Below are 18,218 nucleotides of genomic sequence, written 5' to 3' on the forward strand. Positions count from 1 at the left end.
GAGTGGCTTGAAGAAAAATACTTATCTGGGTCTCTACAAATGGAAGTGGTAAAATAAAGACAGATGGCTTGACTGAATACTTAGAAGAGCTTCTGAGAAAGAAAAATCACATAAAAATAAGAGGTTTGAAACTTGTCACAGTTAATAAATTCAGCTTAAGTGCTCATAAAAGCCACACAGGTGATTGTGTTGTTTCTGCTAGCAAAGGTGTGCCCAGGGTAATGTATAACCTAATTCTACTTCAGAAACCACAGCTTTAGTTCAAATAAAGTCAGTCAAAGCTCAGATCCTGAAAGCAGTGAGACTAATGAGTCACACGTTCAACTAACGTGTTCTATTATTTTCCTTGAGTTGCCCCAAAATGTCCCTCCCCATATTTGCCATCTGATTTACAGGGAGTAGGAAATTAGAATGTATGTTCCATTTGAGGAAGAAGTGAAACAATTTGAAGAATTGGTTTTAGGGCTGAAAAGAGCCAAAGCTTGTGGATATTTATTCTAGTAGAGGTCGCTCTTCATTATGTTTCTCTTGGGGCGGCAGTGAGCAACAGGTGAAACACAGTTTTGACAGCCATTGCTCCACAGAATGCATCCTGTCATAACATTTAGGAAATAAAAAGAAATAAGGCAAGCAGAGGGAGAAAAGAGCTTCTGAAGTGCCACTAAGGAGCCTTTGCACCCATCTTCATTCTCCCTCCCCCCCAAAAAAATAATTTGAAATGTTTGCCTCTTCAGCCACTCCTAAATGGGAACCTCTTTGGAAGGGGCTAGTGTTATCCTACTCCTGGTTTAGGGAAAGTATCCATTTAAGCTAAACTTATCCAAGCTCTAGCTTCAGTGAGACTTCGCTAGGACTACAGTGGGGTCTTGACTTGAGAACTTAATCCGTATTGGAAGGCGGTTCTCAAGTCAAAAAGTTCTCAGGTCAAATCTGCATTTCCCATAGGAATGCATTGAAAACCATTTGATCCGTATCTGCTCTTTTCCGTCCATAGAAACTAATGGGAAGCTGCTATTCTGCCTTCGACCACTTGTTTCTTTTTTTCTTAGGTCAAGAAAGGTTCAGGGAAGGCAGGGAAAATACAGTCCAGGCAGTACCAGGCAGTCTGAAGACTCCCAATCCACTCTCTAAACGTTGGGAGGAGTGAGGAAGCAGACAGGCACCCTTTTCACTGGCCAACAGTTAACTGAAAGTTCAAATTTTGCACTTTCCCTGCCTCCCACGTGGTTTTTTTCAGTTCTTAACTCAAATCTAAGTATGTAAGTCAAGTCAATATTTTCCTATGAGAGTGGTTCTTAAGTCAAAATGTTCTTAACTCAAGCCGTTCTTAAGTCAAGACCCCACTGTAATTTTGACTTGGTGAAGGTTTGACATTAGTGAAGCAGATGCAATCAGATATCCGGAAAGATCACATTTGATCCCTCTGGAAAAGGTTGCTTTGCTGGGGCAATCTCCTTTGAAGTGACACTTCTGTCCTTTCAGGAATTACTCCAGCCTGGCCCTCAAAAATATTAGCTCTGCCACTAGATCTAAAAGTTCCAACCTGAGTATGGATCTGGGTCAGGCTGGTCCATGGTCTCCTGTGCATTGCGTGGTTACTGGGCTCTGCCACAAGTGGTGCAAAGGGCAAGCCATTTCTCTTGTCTGATCAGACCCTTATTCAGAGGACTGCAGTGACGTTTGGTTGCTTGCAAATGTGAACTTTCATTCCAGTTCTGTATTGAAGGATTGCAAGATATCTGAAGCCTTTATCTGCTCCTCTTGTCGGTATTTCTCTGCCTCTTAGGTTTGCTGGGTGAACTGGATGGATTCTTCTACAGAGTTTACCATGCTGCCTGATACCAGTGTTTGCGACATTATTGTTCCCACCATAAATACCGTCCAGATGGCACACCTGCTGGAAATGTTGCTCACCAACCACAAACCAGTACGTTTTCCGGATTTCAAACAGGGTTAATCTAGCATTGTAGCAGTGTTAGCATTATGTGGCTTAATCAAGTAAGTGCTGATCATTTGCTCAAATAACCAAAGTAAAACCTATGTGTTTTTGTTATTTTCTCATCTGAAAGATGTTTTCTGATCTGGTTAGTTTTACCAGTTAACAAAGTGATTTTGAAGACTGCTTGGAAGCTCAGTAGAGTCAGGATGGCCCAGTCAGGTGATAAATGGGAGTGTGTATTGATAATCTGTAAATTTTGCCGGTGATGAGAGGTCTTTTTCCCCCCCAAAATGTAGGTCCTTTGTGTTGGCCCCACAGGGACTGGGAAGACACTCACCATTGCAGACAAGCTTCTAAAGAACCTACCACTAGAATATATCAGCCACTTCCTGATGTTTTCTGCTCGAACCTCAGCCAACCAAACCCAAGATCTCATTGACAGCAAACTGGATAAAAGGCAAAACTCTCTCTCTTCCATTACTTCTGTTCTTGGTGTAGCATTGTGTTTAGAGGGTTTTTTTTAGTACTTGTCAACCATTTTTAAAGCCTAAAATTTGCTTAAGACAATAAGCATAAAAACAGAAATATTGTGGAACAAGGATCAAAAGGAACTACTGGAATTCTTTACTGATCATATGACCAATAAGAGAAATATCTGTCTAATCAGCCCTCCCTTGTAGGACTACCATAGGGTTAATGGGCATTTGATAAGTGTTTGATGAATGCCCTCATCTTGGAATTCCTAGCTGTTTCTGAGCCACTAAATAGTTTGTATGTACTGATTAGTTAATCCAGAGCTTAAATATGTATGGAAAAACCATGCCATTCATTGATCTCTTTTTGGAGCTTAGTAGTCTTGTTCCATTGAGCTCTGAGGCAGTATTGATTACTATTTATTTTACTGATTGATTGTTTTATTTCTGGATAGCCTTTCTCCTACTGAGGGGATCCAAGGTGGCTCACTGTGATTACTGTTCAAAATTGTTGATTTTCTGTACTAATTTTCAGTGAAAACCTCCTCTTGGATGCACACCTTAACATGAAGGGGAACAGGGATGCTCAAATAGTCAGAAGAATCACTACTCATTTCACAGGATTTTCTCGCATCTGCCTCTGGTTGTCATTGTTTATCTCCCCATTTCGATGGAAATAAAAGGAAGCTGACAGCAACATTATTATGTGGGATGGCTATATTCCATTGTAAGCCTTAGATTCCTAGCAGGGTTACTCAAAGGGGAGCTATTGTGCGGAGAGCAGCAATGCTAAGTTGCTTCAGAATATTTGTACCTTTAAAACCCTATGATGAGATAAGTCTAAGTGAAAACAAGAGATAGTGCTGGAAGTTGAGACTCCCAATTGAAAATCATTCAGTCATCTACAAGGGAAGAGCAAAGGATATGTACAAATAGCGCTGTTGAAGTGACTGGATTGAAGCTGAGAAGATAATTGCTGATGTTTGCAGATGCAGAAAGAAAGTGCAGTGTTGAATGATACAGAAGGTGGAGAAATAGCATGGCTTTTTATTGGCAAAGGCGTCAGATAAGAATGCATTTTATCCTCTTATCCCTATGCACCAAACATATACAAAAAACTGGATTAGATTCAGATGAAGTGAAAGCAATGGAAACATTAGTAATTTGCAATATCCAGATGCTTCCATATTAGTGACAAAATTAGTTGTGACTTGAAATGGCTACTGATTAAGGTTGAAGAAAAATGTAAAAGGAGGATTACAACAATCATGACAGAAATAATGATGGAACACTTTCATGTTGACAATTTTTAAAAATCAACACAGTTAAAAGATTTTGTGTGCTGTAGTTCAGTCACCAATCCAAATTAAGGTTGTGTCCAAGGAATCCAAAGCCTGAGATTTGAAAGGGTAATTCTGAAGAAAAAAATATGGCTGAGGCCAAGGTCATCCATACGATGGTATTCCTGATTATTATGTACGGATGTAAACAGTAACAGGGGGAAAAATCATCATGTAGGCAGAGAGCTTTATGGATACTATTGTCTTCCAGAAAGACAAGTGATGGAGTCTAGGTCAAATCAAGCCTGAACTTTCACTAGACACTAAATGACTAAACTGAGCCTATTGTATTTTGAGCATCCCATGAGAAGACTTACTGGGAAAGACAATGTTGCTAGGGAAAGCAGTAGGCTGTAAGAAAAAAAGAATTAATGTGAGACGGTTGGACTCCAGAAAGCCATGTCCTTACATATGAATAGGGCTGAACAGAACTGTTAATGAAAAGGCCTTCTAGAACTTGTAAATACATGGGGTCTTCATAAGTCAGAAGCCACCTGATGGCACACAAGAAAAGCAACATAGTGGAAAGTTCTTACAGTATTTGATATATTTTGTGCATGTCATTCATGTGGTTTTTACTCTACCGAGTTTCAAAACACTGAAGAGCATACTATCCCTTTGAAATACAAAAATGTTTTGATAATCACATTACTAGATCATACACAGGTTTACCAACCAAGCAGCAGAGTCACTGCATTACATTTCATTTATGATGACTACATTATTAGACATATGTATTTCCAGAGGCAGAATTTGCTCTGTGAAGCTGTGAATATGCCCCAGATCCCCCATAATGTATGGTGATGCTGCTTTATTAAGAAATGAGTGGGACAGGTGTAGATGTTGGCTAGGGTGCACAGCTCAATATACTATCTCTCGAGTGCCTGCTTTTGAATTGTCCTGAAGAGCATGACTGGAATGCTTATGTGTGTTTCATTCAGTAATTGCTGTTCTTATCTGGATATATGCAGGCGCAAGGGAGTTTTTGGTCCACCCCTTGGCAGGTACTTCATCTTTTTCATTGATGACCTGAATATGCCAGCCTTGGAGACCTATGGTGCTCAGCCACCCATTGAGCTTCTTCGACAATGGATGGATCACCACGGCTGGTACGATAGGAAACAAATCGGTATGACATTTAACTTTAGTATGTGAAAACTCTTTGCCAAACCAGCTAGGCTAGTTGTCAAGTAACATAAACCTAGAATACTAATATCACTTCCCCACCCCATCTATTTATGGGGAGGCTTTGTATTCACACGTTCTATTTTTTTCTTCCCTGGAATATTTTGTCAGGTACTTTTAAGAAGTTGGTAGATATTAATTTTGTTGGTGCCATGGGTCCACCTGGTGGAGGAAGAAATGCCGTCACCCCACGTCTTACCCGCCACTTCAACTACCTCTCATTCACTGAGATGGAGGACAGCAGCAAGAAGATGATCTTCTCCACTATTCTAGGCAGTTGGATGGGTGGGTTATGAAAATGCAGAATTCCTTCCTTCTTTCCTCCCTCCCTCCCTCCCTCCCTCATTTGCTGCATCACTGAGAAATGTTTGATATAAACACATACAAAATGAGTCTAAAATGGTTGCCTGCCTTGACAGGCCCTGACCTCTGTACCAGAAGCTATCCTGAGTTGTATCAATGGCCTAAGATCAACACAATGCTGGAACTCGACCACCAGCACATTAGCACTGCCTAAGAAAGCAGCACTGGAAACTTTCTAAGCCCTGTGGAGCAGGTTTTGAGGGTTATGGAGGGCTGCAACCTGGGGTGCCTCTTTCCCACCAGTTCCATTCATTAAAGAAGATCAGTGGATTTATGCCATTAGTAAGAAATGTTGCCTGTAGTGTAGCAAACTGAACAAGCCAGATGCTGAGTCTGTGCTTATTGTCATACTAATTATATGATTGTAAAAGTTCATTCAGAGTTAAGGTCCAGCGTTTTTCTTGATGTAATAGATCAGCTTCATTGAAGGTGAAGCAAAGTATCCCTGTGTATATCAGATACCTGTCAGTTTGTAAGCACAATGCTGCTCTCTTCCCCAACAATAAGGTAGCACTTTCTCTGGACTTGGGTGATTTATTAACTATGCTATAAATATACATGTTTGTAAATTAGAAGACAAAGTCAAAACCTTGTTGTAGATTTGCACCAGAGTCATAGGTATGATGGCATAAATGGTGGTGGTGTATTGCAGCTTCTTAATGAATTGTCATGTGACTAGTGGCAACGCATGCAATTTTACAGCATTACATTTACACCGTAAATCTATGGCAGGATCTCAGTCATAAACCCCCAAATAAAAAGATGGACTAGACCCTCCAGGTTATGAAGCTGTGAGGAGATAGCAGTTCTTCTTCGAGGCCTCTAAGAATCACACCCTGTGTGGAGCCTCATCGGAAGAGTCTAGAGCTTTTGTGGTAGCAATAAACACATTAGAATATGCCCCTCCCCACCCATATAAGTACCTTGGCGCCAAGCGTCCCCTTTCAATTTCTTTCAACCGCCACATTGAGAGCCTCATAATTCTGCTTCTGTGAGTAAAAGAGAAAGGGAGCCTATTCTTGATTCCTTCCTGTTATCTGTCTTTTAAACTATTAGATCAAACCCTTTATCATCAGAGATTTTTCTTTTCCCCTCGCCTCCGGCTGCAGCACCCCCTTCCCTTTCTTAAATCATCAGTTTTTCTCCTCAAATTATTTTCTCCTATTCATGGCCCCTTTGGGACCGTTAAAGCACTGTGTTGTCTGTGATAATACAATACCAATTTCCAACAGACATGCTAAGTGCCTTTTCTGTTTGGGAGAACAACATCAAACTTCCTCCTGTACCCATTGCAAAAATTTTAAGTGCAGGCTAAAACTCTGACTTTGGGAACAATCCTTACAACCAGTTCAAATGGCCCAACCTCCCTGTAGGGCCACTTCCCAAACCAAAGCAATGGAAAAAGCCGTTACTGAATCATCAAAACAACATCCCTCGGCTACACCAGCTCATTCCGATTCTCCATCTGCATCGTCTAAGACCTCGAAGACGCACAAATCGAAACCCTCCATACTTAAGTCCTCGACTTTGAAAACAACCTCTAAACATCAGAGACCAAATGAAGCTGCTCCAGCGGTTGAACCTGTCCCTCCTAAATGAGCTGAGCAGTCTAAGCCTACAGGCTTCCAACTCTCTGAGTCAATTTCGGTCGGATTTCTCTCAGATGATGACAGACTTCCATCTCATCAACCTTGTTCTCAGTCTCCAGAACGGGATGATAGAGTCGGCCAACTAATGTCCTCTCCTCCCAGTCCGCAACCTTCCATTTCTTCCAGCAATCCTTTGGTTATTCCATCGTCTGAGGATTCCCATCCCGAACAGCTCAACACCAATCCATATTTGATGCCCTCGGATCACCCACAATCTCTAACCAGGAAAGTCGACATCAACAATCTCAACAGCTTGCTTCATCATGTGTGGTTCAAACCTACACCCAGCACGTGCATCGGGTTGCCATTTGCCCCAACCAGTGCTCTGCTCGACAAACTGCACCAGCTACTCAACCAGATGTTTTACCCGGTTCAATAATACCATCTAATAGTCGGTCTACCTCTCGACAACCATCGGTGTCAAAGTGGCCACATCACCGAGAGGTGACTATACCTCAACCTGCTTCCCATTTGGTATTGAAAAAAATTTGAATGGTTGAGCAGATTTCATCCACACATGGGGCTTTTGCAGCCCCAGCCTCTCAATACTTTCCTAATACAATAGATGACGGAAATCACTCTTCATGCTCAGCATTGCCAGTGTCAATTTATTCTATTGCTATGCTGTCACATCAGCAACTTCCGTTTCGACATCACAGAGACACAGGCTCTGATATAGATGATCCTCGATATTCATCCTGGTCCATGGACACTCGCTCCATTCTGTTACATCAGCACAGTTCCCATCCTCCAGTAAATCCAAGTCATCAACCTCTGCACTGTTACGACACCTAGCTCGACACCAAGGTCCATCCCTACCAATCGAGGTCCATCGATGCTCAACCACTATCTTTAGATGTCGACGATCCTTGACATCAACAGATGTCCATGGACATGCCGCCTCCATCGTTTCCGACTCATAACCAGCAATACTACAATACTCAGCCTCTCGACACCGAAGTCGATTGACAGTCCATCGACTCCAGACATGACCTCAATGGCTCTGACCATGGATCTCGGCTGCAGACTTCATTGGTGTTACTTACCTCTCCTGAGTCAGACACTGTTGATACCAACCCGCCGTCACCAGCAGAGGATTTCCAGATCTATACCCAACGTATGATTCGCATGGCTAAATCCCTTGATCTGCAAGTCCACCGACCATAGACAGAACCAGCCAATCATCTATATGATCCAATCTCTAAAATACAACTACTCTGGTGCACATATTGATGTTACTATCTCTCCTTAGTACTGCGCAGAGATCCTGGAAAAAACCAGCTTGCTCCCATACCGTGTCTAAGCAGATTGATAACCTTTATAGAATCCATGACTCAGGAGCCATTTTCCTCCAAAAACAACAAGCTTCAAATTCTATATTTGTCAAAGCCTCTCAGCTGAGATCTCGACACCAACAATCTCTCATACCACCAAATAAAGACAGCCGACGAATAGACTACATGGGTAGATGGCTTTACTCTTCCGAAGCCTTCACCATGCGAGTCGCTAATTATCAAGGAGCCATGGGAGCTTACCAACGCTTCCTCTGGGACAACATGTCCACCTTTATTGAATCCCTGCCAGAGGATAAAAAGATACTAGCTCAGACCTTCCAATAAGAAGGTCTCTCTGTTGCTAAACAACAGACGTTTTCCGCCCGCCACACCATAGATGCTACAGCCAAGTCCATGGCTGCTTCAGTAGCCATACACCATTTTTCCATGCTCAGAATGGCTGGCCTAGCCGAAGATGCTCGGGCACATATTGAAGACCTACCCTTTGATGGAGCAGGTCTTTTTCAAGCTGAAACTGACGATATACTAGAGAACGTACAAAAGAAACGTTCAGCAACCAGATGTTGGGGAGTTTCGCCTTCCTACCAGCAACGTCCTCAGCAAAATCAATGGAAATGACCCTATAACTCCTACCAGAGGTTCCAACAAGACTCTCCACAACAAACCTCTTACAATCCACATTTCAAAAAACCAACGAGCCAAAACCCAGCAACAGCCTGCCACTAGGCAGAATGACCGGAAACCCAAACACCATGTTTGATGTTCCTCTGACCGAGATCACCACCCACCCCACCAACCCTGCCCTCTGGAAACACGTACCTGCATGGGAATCCGTTTCCACAGATTCCTGGGTACACTCCTTCATCAAAAATGGCTACCGCATCCACTTCTTCGAACTTCCTCTGACAACATATGTCATTACTCCACTGTCACAACCCCTGCAAGAAGAAATAATGAATTTACTTCGCAAAGATGCCATACAACCCATCTATCAAAACAACTCTGGGTTTTTCTCTCGCTATTTCACCGTCCCCAAGAAAGACGGGGGATTTCGCCCTATTCTAGATTTAGGATTTTTAAACAACTACATTGTCACCACAAAATTCCGCATTGTTACTCTAGAATCAGTTCTTCCGTTACTTAAAAAAAATGACTGGTTCACCATCATAGACCTAAGAGATGCCATATTGCAATACATCCAACACACAGAAAATTCCTTCATTTCCAACTTGGATCACAAGCATACCAATTCAAAGGACTCCCATTCGGTCTTGTAACAGCCCCAAGAGCATTAATCAAGTGCATGGCGCCTGAGGTAGCCGCCTACCTCAGACTTCAAAACATTCTTGTCTTTCCATATATCGACAACTGGCTCCTTGTAGCACACTCCCGTTGCAAAGCTCAATGAGACACCTGTTTCACCCTTGCCCTTCTTCGCAATCTTGGTCTATCAATGAACAGAAATCAAAATTAAACCTATAAGGACTATACATTACATAGGCGCGCTCATAGACCACACAAGCTTGCACGTTCCTCCCTGCATAAAAGAGACAAAATCTCTTCACCTTACTTCACAGCTTCACTCTGCATGCCTTGATACTACCTGCCTTAATGGTGCAACGAGTTCTAGGCATCATGGCCTGTATGATATTAGTTGTACAGCATGTGCGTCTCAAAATGAGATCTCTCGAATCCTGGTTTCTGGCCCTATTTGATCCACTAACAGACTCTCTCCACACTCTCCTAAGAGTCACTCCAGAACTGGCCTCTCAACTTCAATGGTGGCATTCCCATACCAACCTTTCTATCAGGCAACCGTTACAACAACCTTACCCGCAAATACAAGTCACTATTCGACTGCAGTTGCACTGGCTGGGGGGCTCATTACAAATCCCTCACACTCCAGATAAATGAGTTGGAGCTACTAGCCATCATAAAGGCTTGCCAGGCTTTCAGAAACCTTTTTGTAGGAAAAATGGTATAGATCGCCACTGACAACACCACGGCGATGCACTACATCCTAAAACAAGGCAGCACCCGCTCCCCAGGTCTCCTCTACTTAGTGGGAGTGGTGTCTGCAACATCACATCTGTCTCACAGCCTTACACATCGCTGTTCAAGACAACGACCCAGCAGACTCACTCAGCCATGCAGATGCCCAAGCTCACATGTGGGAACTAGATCAATCAGTATTCTGCCAACTATGCCGGAAATGGGGCACACCGACTCTCAATCTCTTTGCCTCCTGAGTGAATTGGAAATGCCAACTGTATTGCTGCCAAGCAGGAATAGGAAAACATTCCCAGGGAGACGGGTTTGTCAGCCATTGGCCCAAGACTCTTACCTACCTTTTTCCGCCATTCCCTCTCCACAAAGTTGTTGTCCGTATACAACAAGACAAAATCAATCTTTATAGCCCCTTGGTGGCCAAGACAGACTTGGTTCCCAGTTCTCCACAGTCTCTCCTCAGACATCCACCATCTCCCCCACCTGCCACACCTTCTCACACAGAACAACTCCCAGGTCCTACAACCAGACTTACCTGTTCTGCACCTGGCAGCGTGGAGGATTCTCCCTCATTATTTATTTATTTATTTTTATTTATTCTATTTATATCCTGCCTATCTGGTCGATATGACCACTCTTTAATGAACATTCTTCATCATGCCAAAAAACCATCCACAAGGAAAGCCTACCTGTACAAATGGAAGAATTTTAAATCCTTTACCAAATCTTCCTCATCATCCTCCATCAATCCATCACTTTCCACTGTTCTCTGCTTCTTCCTTCATCTCAAATCCAAGGTCCTCTCTATCTCATCCTTGAGAGTCTACCTTTCCGCAGTAATATTGTACCAAACCCCAAATTCTCCAGCAGGAAACTTCTTCAAACATCCAACAATGAAACGTTTTCTGAAAGGTCTCTCTCACATCTATCCCAATACTCGACCTCCCTCTCCACAATGGCCACTATTTCTTGTTTTGAAACAGCTAACCAAACCTCCTTTTGAGCCATTAGCTACAACTGACTTAAGACTCCTCACCTTTAAAACAGCTTTTCTCGTAGTCATCACCTCGGCTCGATGAGCTAGAGAATTGGCAGCTTTACACTATGACTACCCTTATCTACAGTTTTTTTCCCAATAAGGTGAAGTTATTCATGGACATTTCCTTCCTCCCCAAAATTGTCTCTCAATTTCATCTTTCCCAGCCAATTGTCCTTCCCTCATTTTTTCCGTCACCTTCTTCAAGCCAAGAAAAAATAGTCCATATGCTGGATGTCAGAAGATCTCTTGCTTTTTATATCCAACATACCCAACCTTACAGAGAGTCATCTTGTCTCTTCATAAGCCATTAGCTACCTACAAAAGGCCATCAGGTGACTTCCCAATGTATCTCCAGATGGGTAGCCTCTACCATTCATTTGACTTATCAACTTGCTCAATAACCAGCCCCTAGAGTGGTTTGCCCTCACTCCACCAGGGCAGTGGCAGCCTCTACAGCCTTTCTCCATGGCAAACCTCTTCCGGACGTCTGTGTGTCTGCCCCTTGGGCACAGCTGTCCAGATTTATCCGTCATTATAGACTCGACCTCCATCAAAAGTCTGATGCGGCCTTTGGATGTGCTGTTCTAGCCTCTACTTTGGTGTGACACCCTGCCTCCAGGTAAGACAGCTTATTAGTCAACCAGGGTGTGATTCACAGAGGTCACGGAGAAGAACGACAGGTTACCCACCTGTAATTGTAGTTCTTCAAGTGGACCTCTGTGATTCACACATCCCGTCCCTTCTCCCCTCTGTCACGCCATTGTTTACTTACTATTAAGTGGCGGTGGACACAACTGAAAGGGAATGCTTGGCACCAAGGTACTTATACGGGTGGGAAGGGGCATATTCTAATGTGTTTATTGCTACCGCAGAAGCTCTAGAATCTTCCAAGGAGGCTCCGCGCAGGCGTGAATCACTCAGGGTGTGAATCACAGAGGTCCACTCGAAGAACTACAATTACAGGTGGGTAACCTGTCGTTCCCATAAGCACTTCAACTATTAGGTAACAAAATTAGAATAAATATTTTCAATAATCTTTGCAGTGTTCTTGAGTTCAGAACATATCTCCCAGCCTCATTTTCAGCAGTTGAAGTAGAATGCTATTAGGAGTCTGGGAGCTGGAAAACCCAGCAGTTATCCTCGTAGGTAGTTAAACAGAGCTAGAGAAAAGGAGCTGTTATTGGCAATAATATTCTAGTTTGTTACCTAAACATCCAAACCTTATAGAGATTGTATCTTCTTGTAGCTCCATAATCTCTACTGAAAGACCCGATATCCAATCTACAATTCACTGTGACTTTGGGTGCTGGTCTCAAGGAGTTTCCCTGTTGAAGCTATGCTGACCTCAAGTGATGCGGGCAGTGAGGATGCACCAAAACGCTGCAGGTCCCATCTTGCATGCTCATTTTCTGTGTTAGGAAATGAATGATATGTATGCTTTCCCTGTGTAAACATTTGTATGTTTCTCTCTTGATTTTTTCTAGCTGGAAAACTAGGAGAGATATGCTACAGAGATCCAGTCCGTAAGTAGCTTGAGTACAAGGTAGTTAATTGTCTAAGCAAAGCTTGGGGGAAAAATAAGTTGCTTTTGCTTGAATTAGCTAAAGGATGGTCTAAACATTAGTGTACCTTGGGATCCAGTTTTCACTCCCAACCCGATACCTGTCATGAGATGTACCAGGCTGAGAAATGGCCAGTATTTTTTTTTGGGGGGGGGGATAGAAAAAAATAAAATTGTATGTGCCCAGGCAACCATTTCTGACTTTGATTTTGCATTACATGCCATCAACTTGCCTCCAACCTACAGCGATCCTATGAATGAATGATCTCCAAAATGTCCTATCCTCAACAGCCCTGCTCACGTCTTGCAAACCCCAGCATATATTTTCCTTTAAGTAGTCATTCTATCTCGTGTTTGATTTCCCTCTTTTCCTGCTGCATTAAACTTTTCCCAACCTCATTGTCTTTTACAGAGAATCCTGCCTTCTTATAATGTGCTCAAAGTAGGACAGCTTCAGTTTCATCCAGAAATAGTGCAGGCTTGATTTGCTCTAAAAGCTGCTTGTTTATCTTTCTGGCAGTCCAGGGTATCTGCAAAGCTCTTCTCAAGCACTATATTTCAAATTAATCATTTTTTTTTCTGTCAGTTTTCTTTACTGTCCAACTTTCACACCCATCCATGGTGATCAGAAATACAAAATTGTGCATTATCTTGGTCTTGGTCTCTAGTGACACATCCTTACACTTGGTGATCTTTTCTAATTCCTTCATTGCTGCCCTTCTGAGTCTTAGCCTTTTTCTAACTTCTTACATGTGGTCTTTCTTTGTACTGATGATTGAACCAAAATATACAAAATCCCTTTTTCAATTTCTTCCTCATCAATGCTAAAGTTATATAGTTCATCTGTAATCATCACTTTGTCTTCTCGATGTTCATTTGCAACTTCAAGTGCTTTCGCACTTTCTTCTTTCACTTTCACTAAAAGTTGTTTCAAATCATTGCTGCTTTCACCCAGTAAGATGGTGTCATCTGCATATCTTAAATTATTGATATAGCAAGTGTGCTGCTTATATACTGCCTATAGCACTTAATGAACTCTCTTTGTTGGTTCACAGTTTAATTATATATGCTACACATTGCCTCTCCCCACCCACAGTGAGTTGGGTACTCAATTTACTTACCTCGGAAGGATGGAAGCTGTGTTACCCTTGAGCCAGTTCCCTGCGCACATTGAGATTGAACTCAGGTTGTGAGCAGCAACTTAACTGCAACACTGCAGTTTAACCAGTGCTCCACAAGGCTCTTCAAGAAACCACTCTGTCTCTCCATATTCTGTCTTAACAGTAGATTCTTGTCCACAATACAGGTTATGCATCAGGACAATTAAGTGCTGGGGCACACCCATTTCTTTCAGAAAAACCAAGTTTCTGAAGAACCACACAGTTAAAGGCTTTGCTATACTCTGTGAAGCATAGTTCTTCTTCTGAAATTCTTTGCTATGCTCAGTATCCAGTAGATATTTGCAATATGATCTTGACTGCCTCTTCCTTTTCAGAATCCAGTTTGAAGCTAAAGCATTTCTCACTCTGTATAAGGTAAACACCTTTGTTGCAACAACTTGCTTGCATTGGGAAATGAAATCAATTGTTTTTTAATTACTGCACTCCGTAGCATCTCCTTTCTTGGGGATTGGAATGTATATTGATATTTCTAGTCTCTGGCCATTGTTTTATATTCATATTTGTTGGCATATTCTTGTTATTATCTGTGGCTTAAAATAGTTCCATTGCTTTTCCATCTGCCCCGTTGATTTATTTCTTCCCAGTACTTTCAGAGAAGCTTTAACTTCACTTTCTAGAATTGCAGGTCCTTTGTCATAGGGTTCATAAGATATTTCCATTCCATAATTGTCTCATTCTCACATATGTCAACAAGTACAAACACACACAAAACTCCATACTGACTTCTCTGGCTATAAACTCAGATCAAGCAGACATAAATGTGATAAGATTAAACAAAGAGAACTGTTTTTCTCAGACTGGAAGGAGGTAAAAAGTGGGGTACCCCAGGACTCAGTCCTGGGCCCAGTGCTTTATTAATGACTTTGGTGAGGGAGTTCAGGGAATACTTATCTAATTTGTGGATGATGCAAAATTGAGTGGAATAACTAATAACTTGGAAGACAGAAACAAATTTCAAAAAGATCTTGATAGGATGAAACTTAACAGGTAAATGCAGAGTTCTGCACCAGGTGAGTGGGTGAGGAAAACCAAATGCACACTTACAAGATGGCGGATGCTTGGCTCAGTAATACTATGAGTGAGAAGGATTTTGAAATTGTTGTAAATCATAAGCTGAATGTGAGCCAATAGTGTAATGTGGTTGCAGAAAAGGCCAATGCTATTTTAGACCACACTAACAGAGGTATAGTCTCTAAATCCTATGGAGTACTAGTTGCCTTTATTCGGCGCTGGTTAGACCTCATCTTGAGTACCATGTCCAGTTCTCACAGAATGATTCCAACAAACTGGAACAAGTTCAGAGGAGGGCAACAAAAATGATCAGGAGACTGGAAACCAAACCCTGTGAGGAATGACTGAGAAGAACTGAGCATGATCAACCTTGAGAAAAGAATATGGGGAGATATGATAGCACTTTTCAAATATTTGAAAGATTCTCATACAGAAGAGAGGCAGGATCTGTTCTGAGACATCCCACAGTACAGCACACGTAACAATGAGCTCAAATTACAGGAAGCCAGATTTCGGTTGAATATCAGGAAAAAACTCTTAACTGTTAGAGCAGTATGACAGTGGAACCAATTACTTCAGGAGGTGATGAGTGCTCCAATGCTGAAGGCATTCAAGAGAAAATTGGACATCTGACAGATCCACTTTGATTTGGATTCCTGCACTGAACAGTAGGTTGGACACACTGGCCTTCCAAATCAATTATTCTATGATTCAATGGCATCCATATACAGTCCCCCATATCCACTGGGGATTGGTTTCAAGACTCTGTAGATACTGAAAACCATGGATAAAACATGTGGTGGTGAGAGGATAATATGAAGAACTTCAGAAGTTAACTGGGATTAGAAGTTAACAGGCTAGTTCTATGTCATTAAGGTCTTCAAAGATCAGAGCCAGCATCTTGAACAGCACAGAAAGAATTATGTTAATCGGTAAAGGTGGTAAAAGGTCAGAAAAATATTATCCACTCTGTTGTCACCAGACAGACTGTTACGTAATCAACACCATTATGGCCATTGGTTATATGTTCTATCAGATTATGTTTGGTACCTCTATTTTTGCAAGTCTGATTTAGTAATTTTCAAGCTACCCTGCCATATTGTCATGTCATAACTATTAGTCTCTCTTGTCTTGAAAAATGTCCACTGAAGTGCTAATTGGCAACTTCTGGGTGTTTTAGCTGGATGTCCTGAGATGGAAGACCTAAATGAACCTCTCGTTGGTGCTACCATACAAGTGTATTCAACCATTACTTCTCAACTGTTGCCCACTCCAGCAAAATCCCATTATACGTTTAATCTCAGGGACCTATCCAAGGTTTTCCAGGGGATGCTCATGGCAGAACCTTCCAAAATTGAGGTGAGTGTTCCTTTCACAATATCTGTTGTGCAGCAGGAGACCAATTGAATAGAAATCACATACTATTTTCTGATAAATGAACTGCAAAAATAGTTATTCATATTTTGTACACTTAATACCACCCAATGCAAGCAAGAGATATTCTATTTTCATCTGGGAGTTGTAGCTTTTCCCTGTTTTGGTAGCCTCCAAAAGTAGGCTTTCATTCCATAATTTACTCTTAGCCATCCTATTCCTAAGTACTTTAGTATCAGGGAGAATCATCTGAGTATCCATTAAACATCTAGCATCAACATCTGAGTGCATGGGCTTATCCACACAATTCCAATTTGCTGGTGTCTTGCTTGTTTGCGTATAAAGATTATTGTGATATAAGTTAGATTAAAAACTAAGGATTCCTGCTGTAACAGCACTGGATCAGTGACTTTGGAGCAATATGTAAAATGAGAAACTTTGAAAATACATAAGAAATGATCAGATTTGTGGGGGTTTTTTTAGAAAAACTGTTCTGTGTTCCTGCAGAACACAGAACAGTTTTTTCCACTAAACTTCTATTTTCCTCCAGAGATGGTGAATTACAATTTATGTAAGGTTCTAGGAGTTCTTTAAGTTGTTCCTGGTTTTCTTTTCCAGGATAAACTGCAGCTGCTGAGACTATGGTATCATGAGAGCTGTCGGGTGTTTCGTGACCGCCTGGTTAATGATGAGGACAGAAATTGGTTTGATGATCTTATGAAGGACATGATGTTGGAATGGGGAACTACCTTTGATGAAGTTGTTCCCTTTCAGCCCCTTCTCTATGGGGATTTCATGGTGCCTGGTGCTGATGTGAAGCTTTATGAAGTGATTGATGACAAAGAAAAGGTAATGGACTTAGGATCTTTCACTGCCTGCAGGATCTTTTTTTTATTTTGATTCATCAGCCCTAATGTGGGTGTAGTTAATAAATATAGTTGATGTCCTGATCTGGGTTTCTAGAATATCTTGGCTACAGGAAATTAACTTGGCTATTGTCGGAAGCATTTGTGATTCCCAGTGCCAAAAGAAAAGTGTGGGGGGGCGGCGGCGGTGGAACTAGGATTGTATAAACTAAATTCTAGAAACATGCTGAGAATGATAGATGGAAGAGGATAGAACAGACCTAGATATGCTGTTTTCTCCTAAGGCCCCCTGCTTCTCTTGGTGTTCAGCAAGTATTAAAGAACAGCTGGGAATCTGTTATGCAGATGACTAGAGCACAGTACTTAAGCTTAGAAAATGCAATAAACTAGGAAGGAGAACACGTTTTATGTTCATAGTACTGCAGTGAATGCCATTAAAATCTTTACAGCTGACCTTTGCAGGTGATTATCCTTCCTACAGAACTCCCAAGTGGAAGGATATTGCGCATACTGAGAAAATGTTAATTAAGCAAAGGATAAAAATATAAAGAGTTTAATAAGCAGCAGTGTACTTTCCATTCACTGCCATGAAGTCAAGGATAATTATAACAGTATGCTTTCTTTCATGATCACTAAGTGAATAATAGTAATTAATTATTCCAGCCTCTTGATAGGCAAAAGTTTGTCACACCTATTACTCAGATGGATAAATTGTGACTAATTTAAGCAACTTCATAAAGTGACATAGTAGCTGGCCTGAGGCTGGTGTTTTTAAAGTCCTGACCAGTCTTTTGATCTAAACCCTTTTGGGCTCAACTGTAATTCAGAGTGGACATCAACAGAGAAGTTATGATGGCGTTTGTGCAACATCTTGTTTGAAGAATCAGGTTTTCCTTCTGACTGGCCTTCTGAAACAGGCATGGAGGAAGATGGTA

The 18,218-nt window shown here is 41.7% G+C and overlaps 1 protein-coding gene across 3 annotated transcripts in view; it reads left to right on the forward strand.

The window, feature by feature from the left end:
• Window positions 1–18,218, forward strand: part of DNAH1 (dynein axonemal heavy chain 1) — a 154,708-nt gene that overhangs the window by 80,650 nt on the left and 55,840 nt on the right. For all 3 annotated transcript variants that reach the window (XM_020803864.3, XM_072989779.2, XM_072989780.2), the window contains 7 exons: window positions 1,787–1,927; window positions 2,236–2,396; window positions 4,724–4,881; window positions 5,049–5,222; window positions 12,775–12,813; window positions 16,224–16,402; window positions 17,036–17,266. In XM_020803864.3, coding sequence (XP_020659523.3) covers window positions 1,787–1,927; window positions 2,236–2,396; window positions 4,724–4,881; window positions 5,049–5,222; window positions 12,775–12,813; window positions 16,224–16,402; window positions 17,036–17,266 — 1,083 coding nt within the window. The remainder of the gene's footprint in view (window positions 1–1,786; window positions 1,928–2,235; window positions 2,397–4,723; window positions 4,882–5,048; window positions 5,223–12,774; window positions 12,814–16,223; window positions 16,403–17,035; window positions 17,267–18,218) is intronic.

This window comes from Pogona vitticeps, chromosome 2, assembly GCF_051106095.1.
Source record: "Pogona vitticeps strain Pit_001003342236 chromosome 2, PviZW2.1, whole genome shotgun sequence".
NCBI lineage: Eukaryota > Metazoa > Chordata > Lepidosauria > Squamata > Agamidae > Pogona > Pogona vitticeps.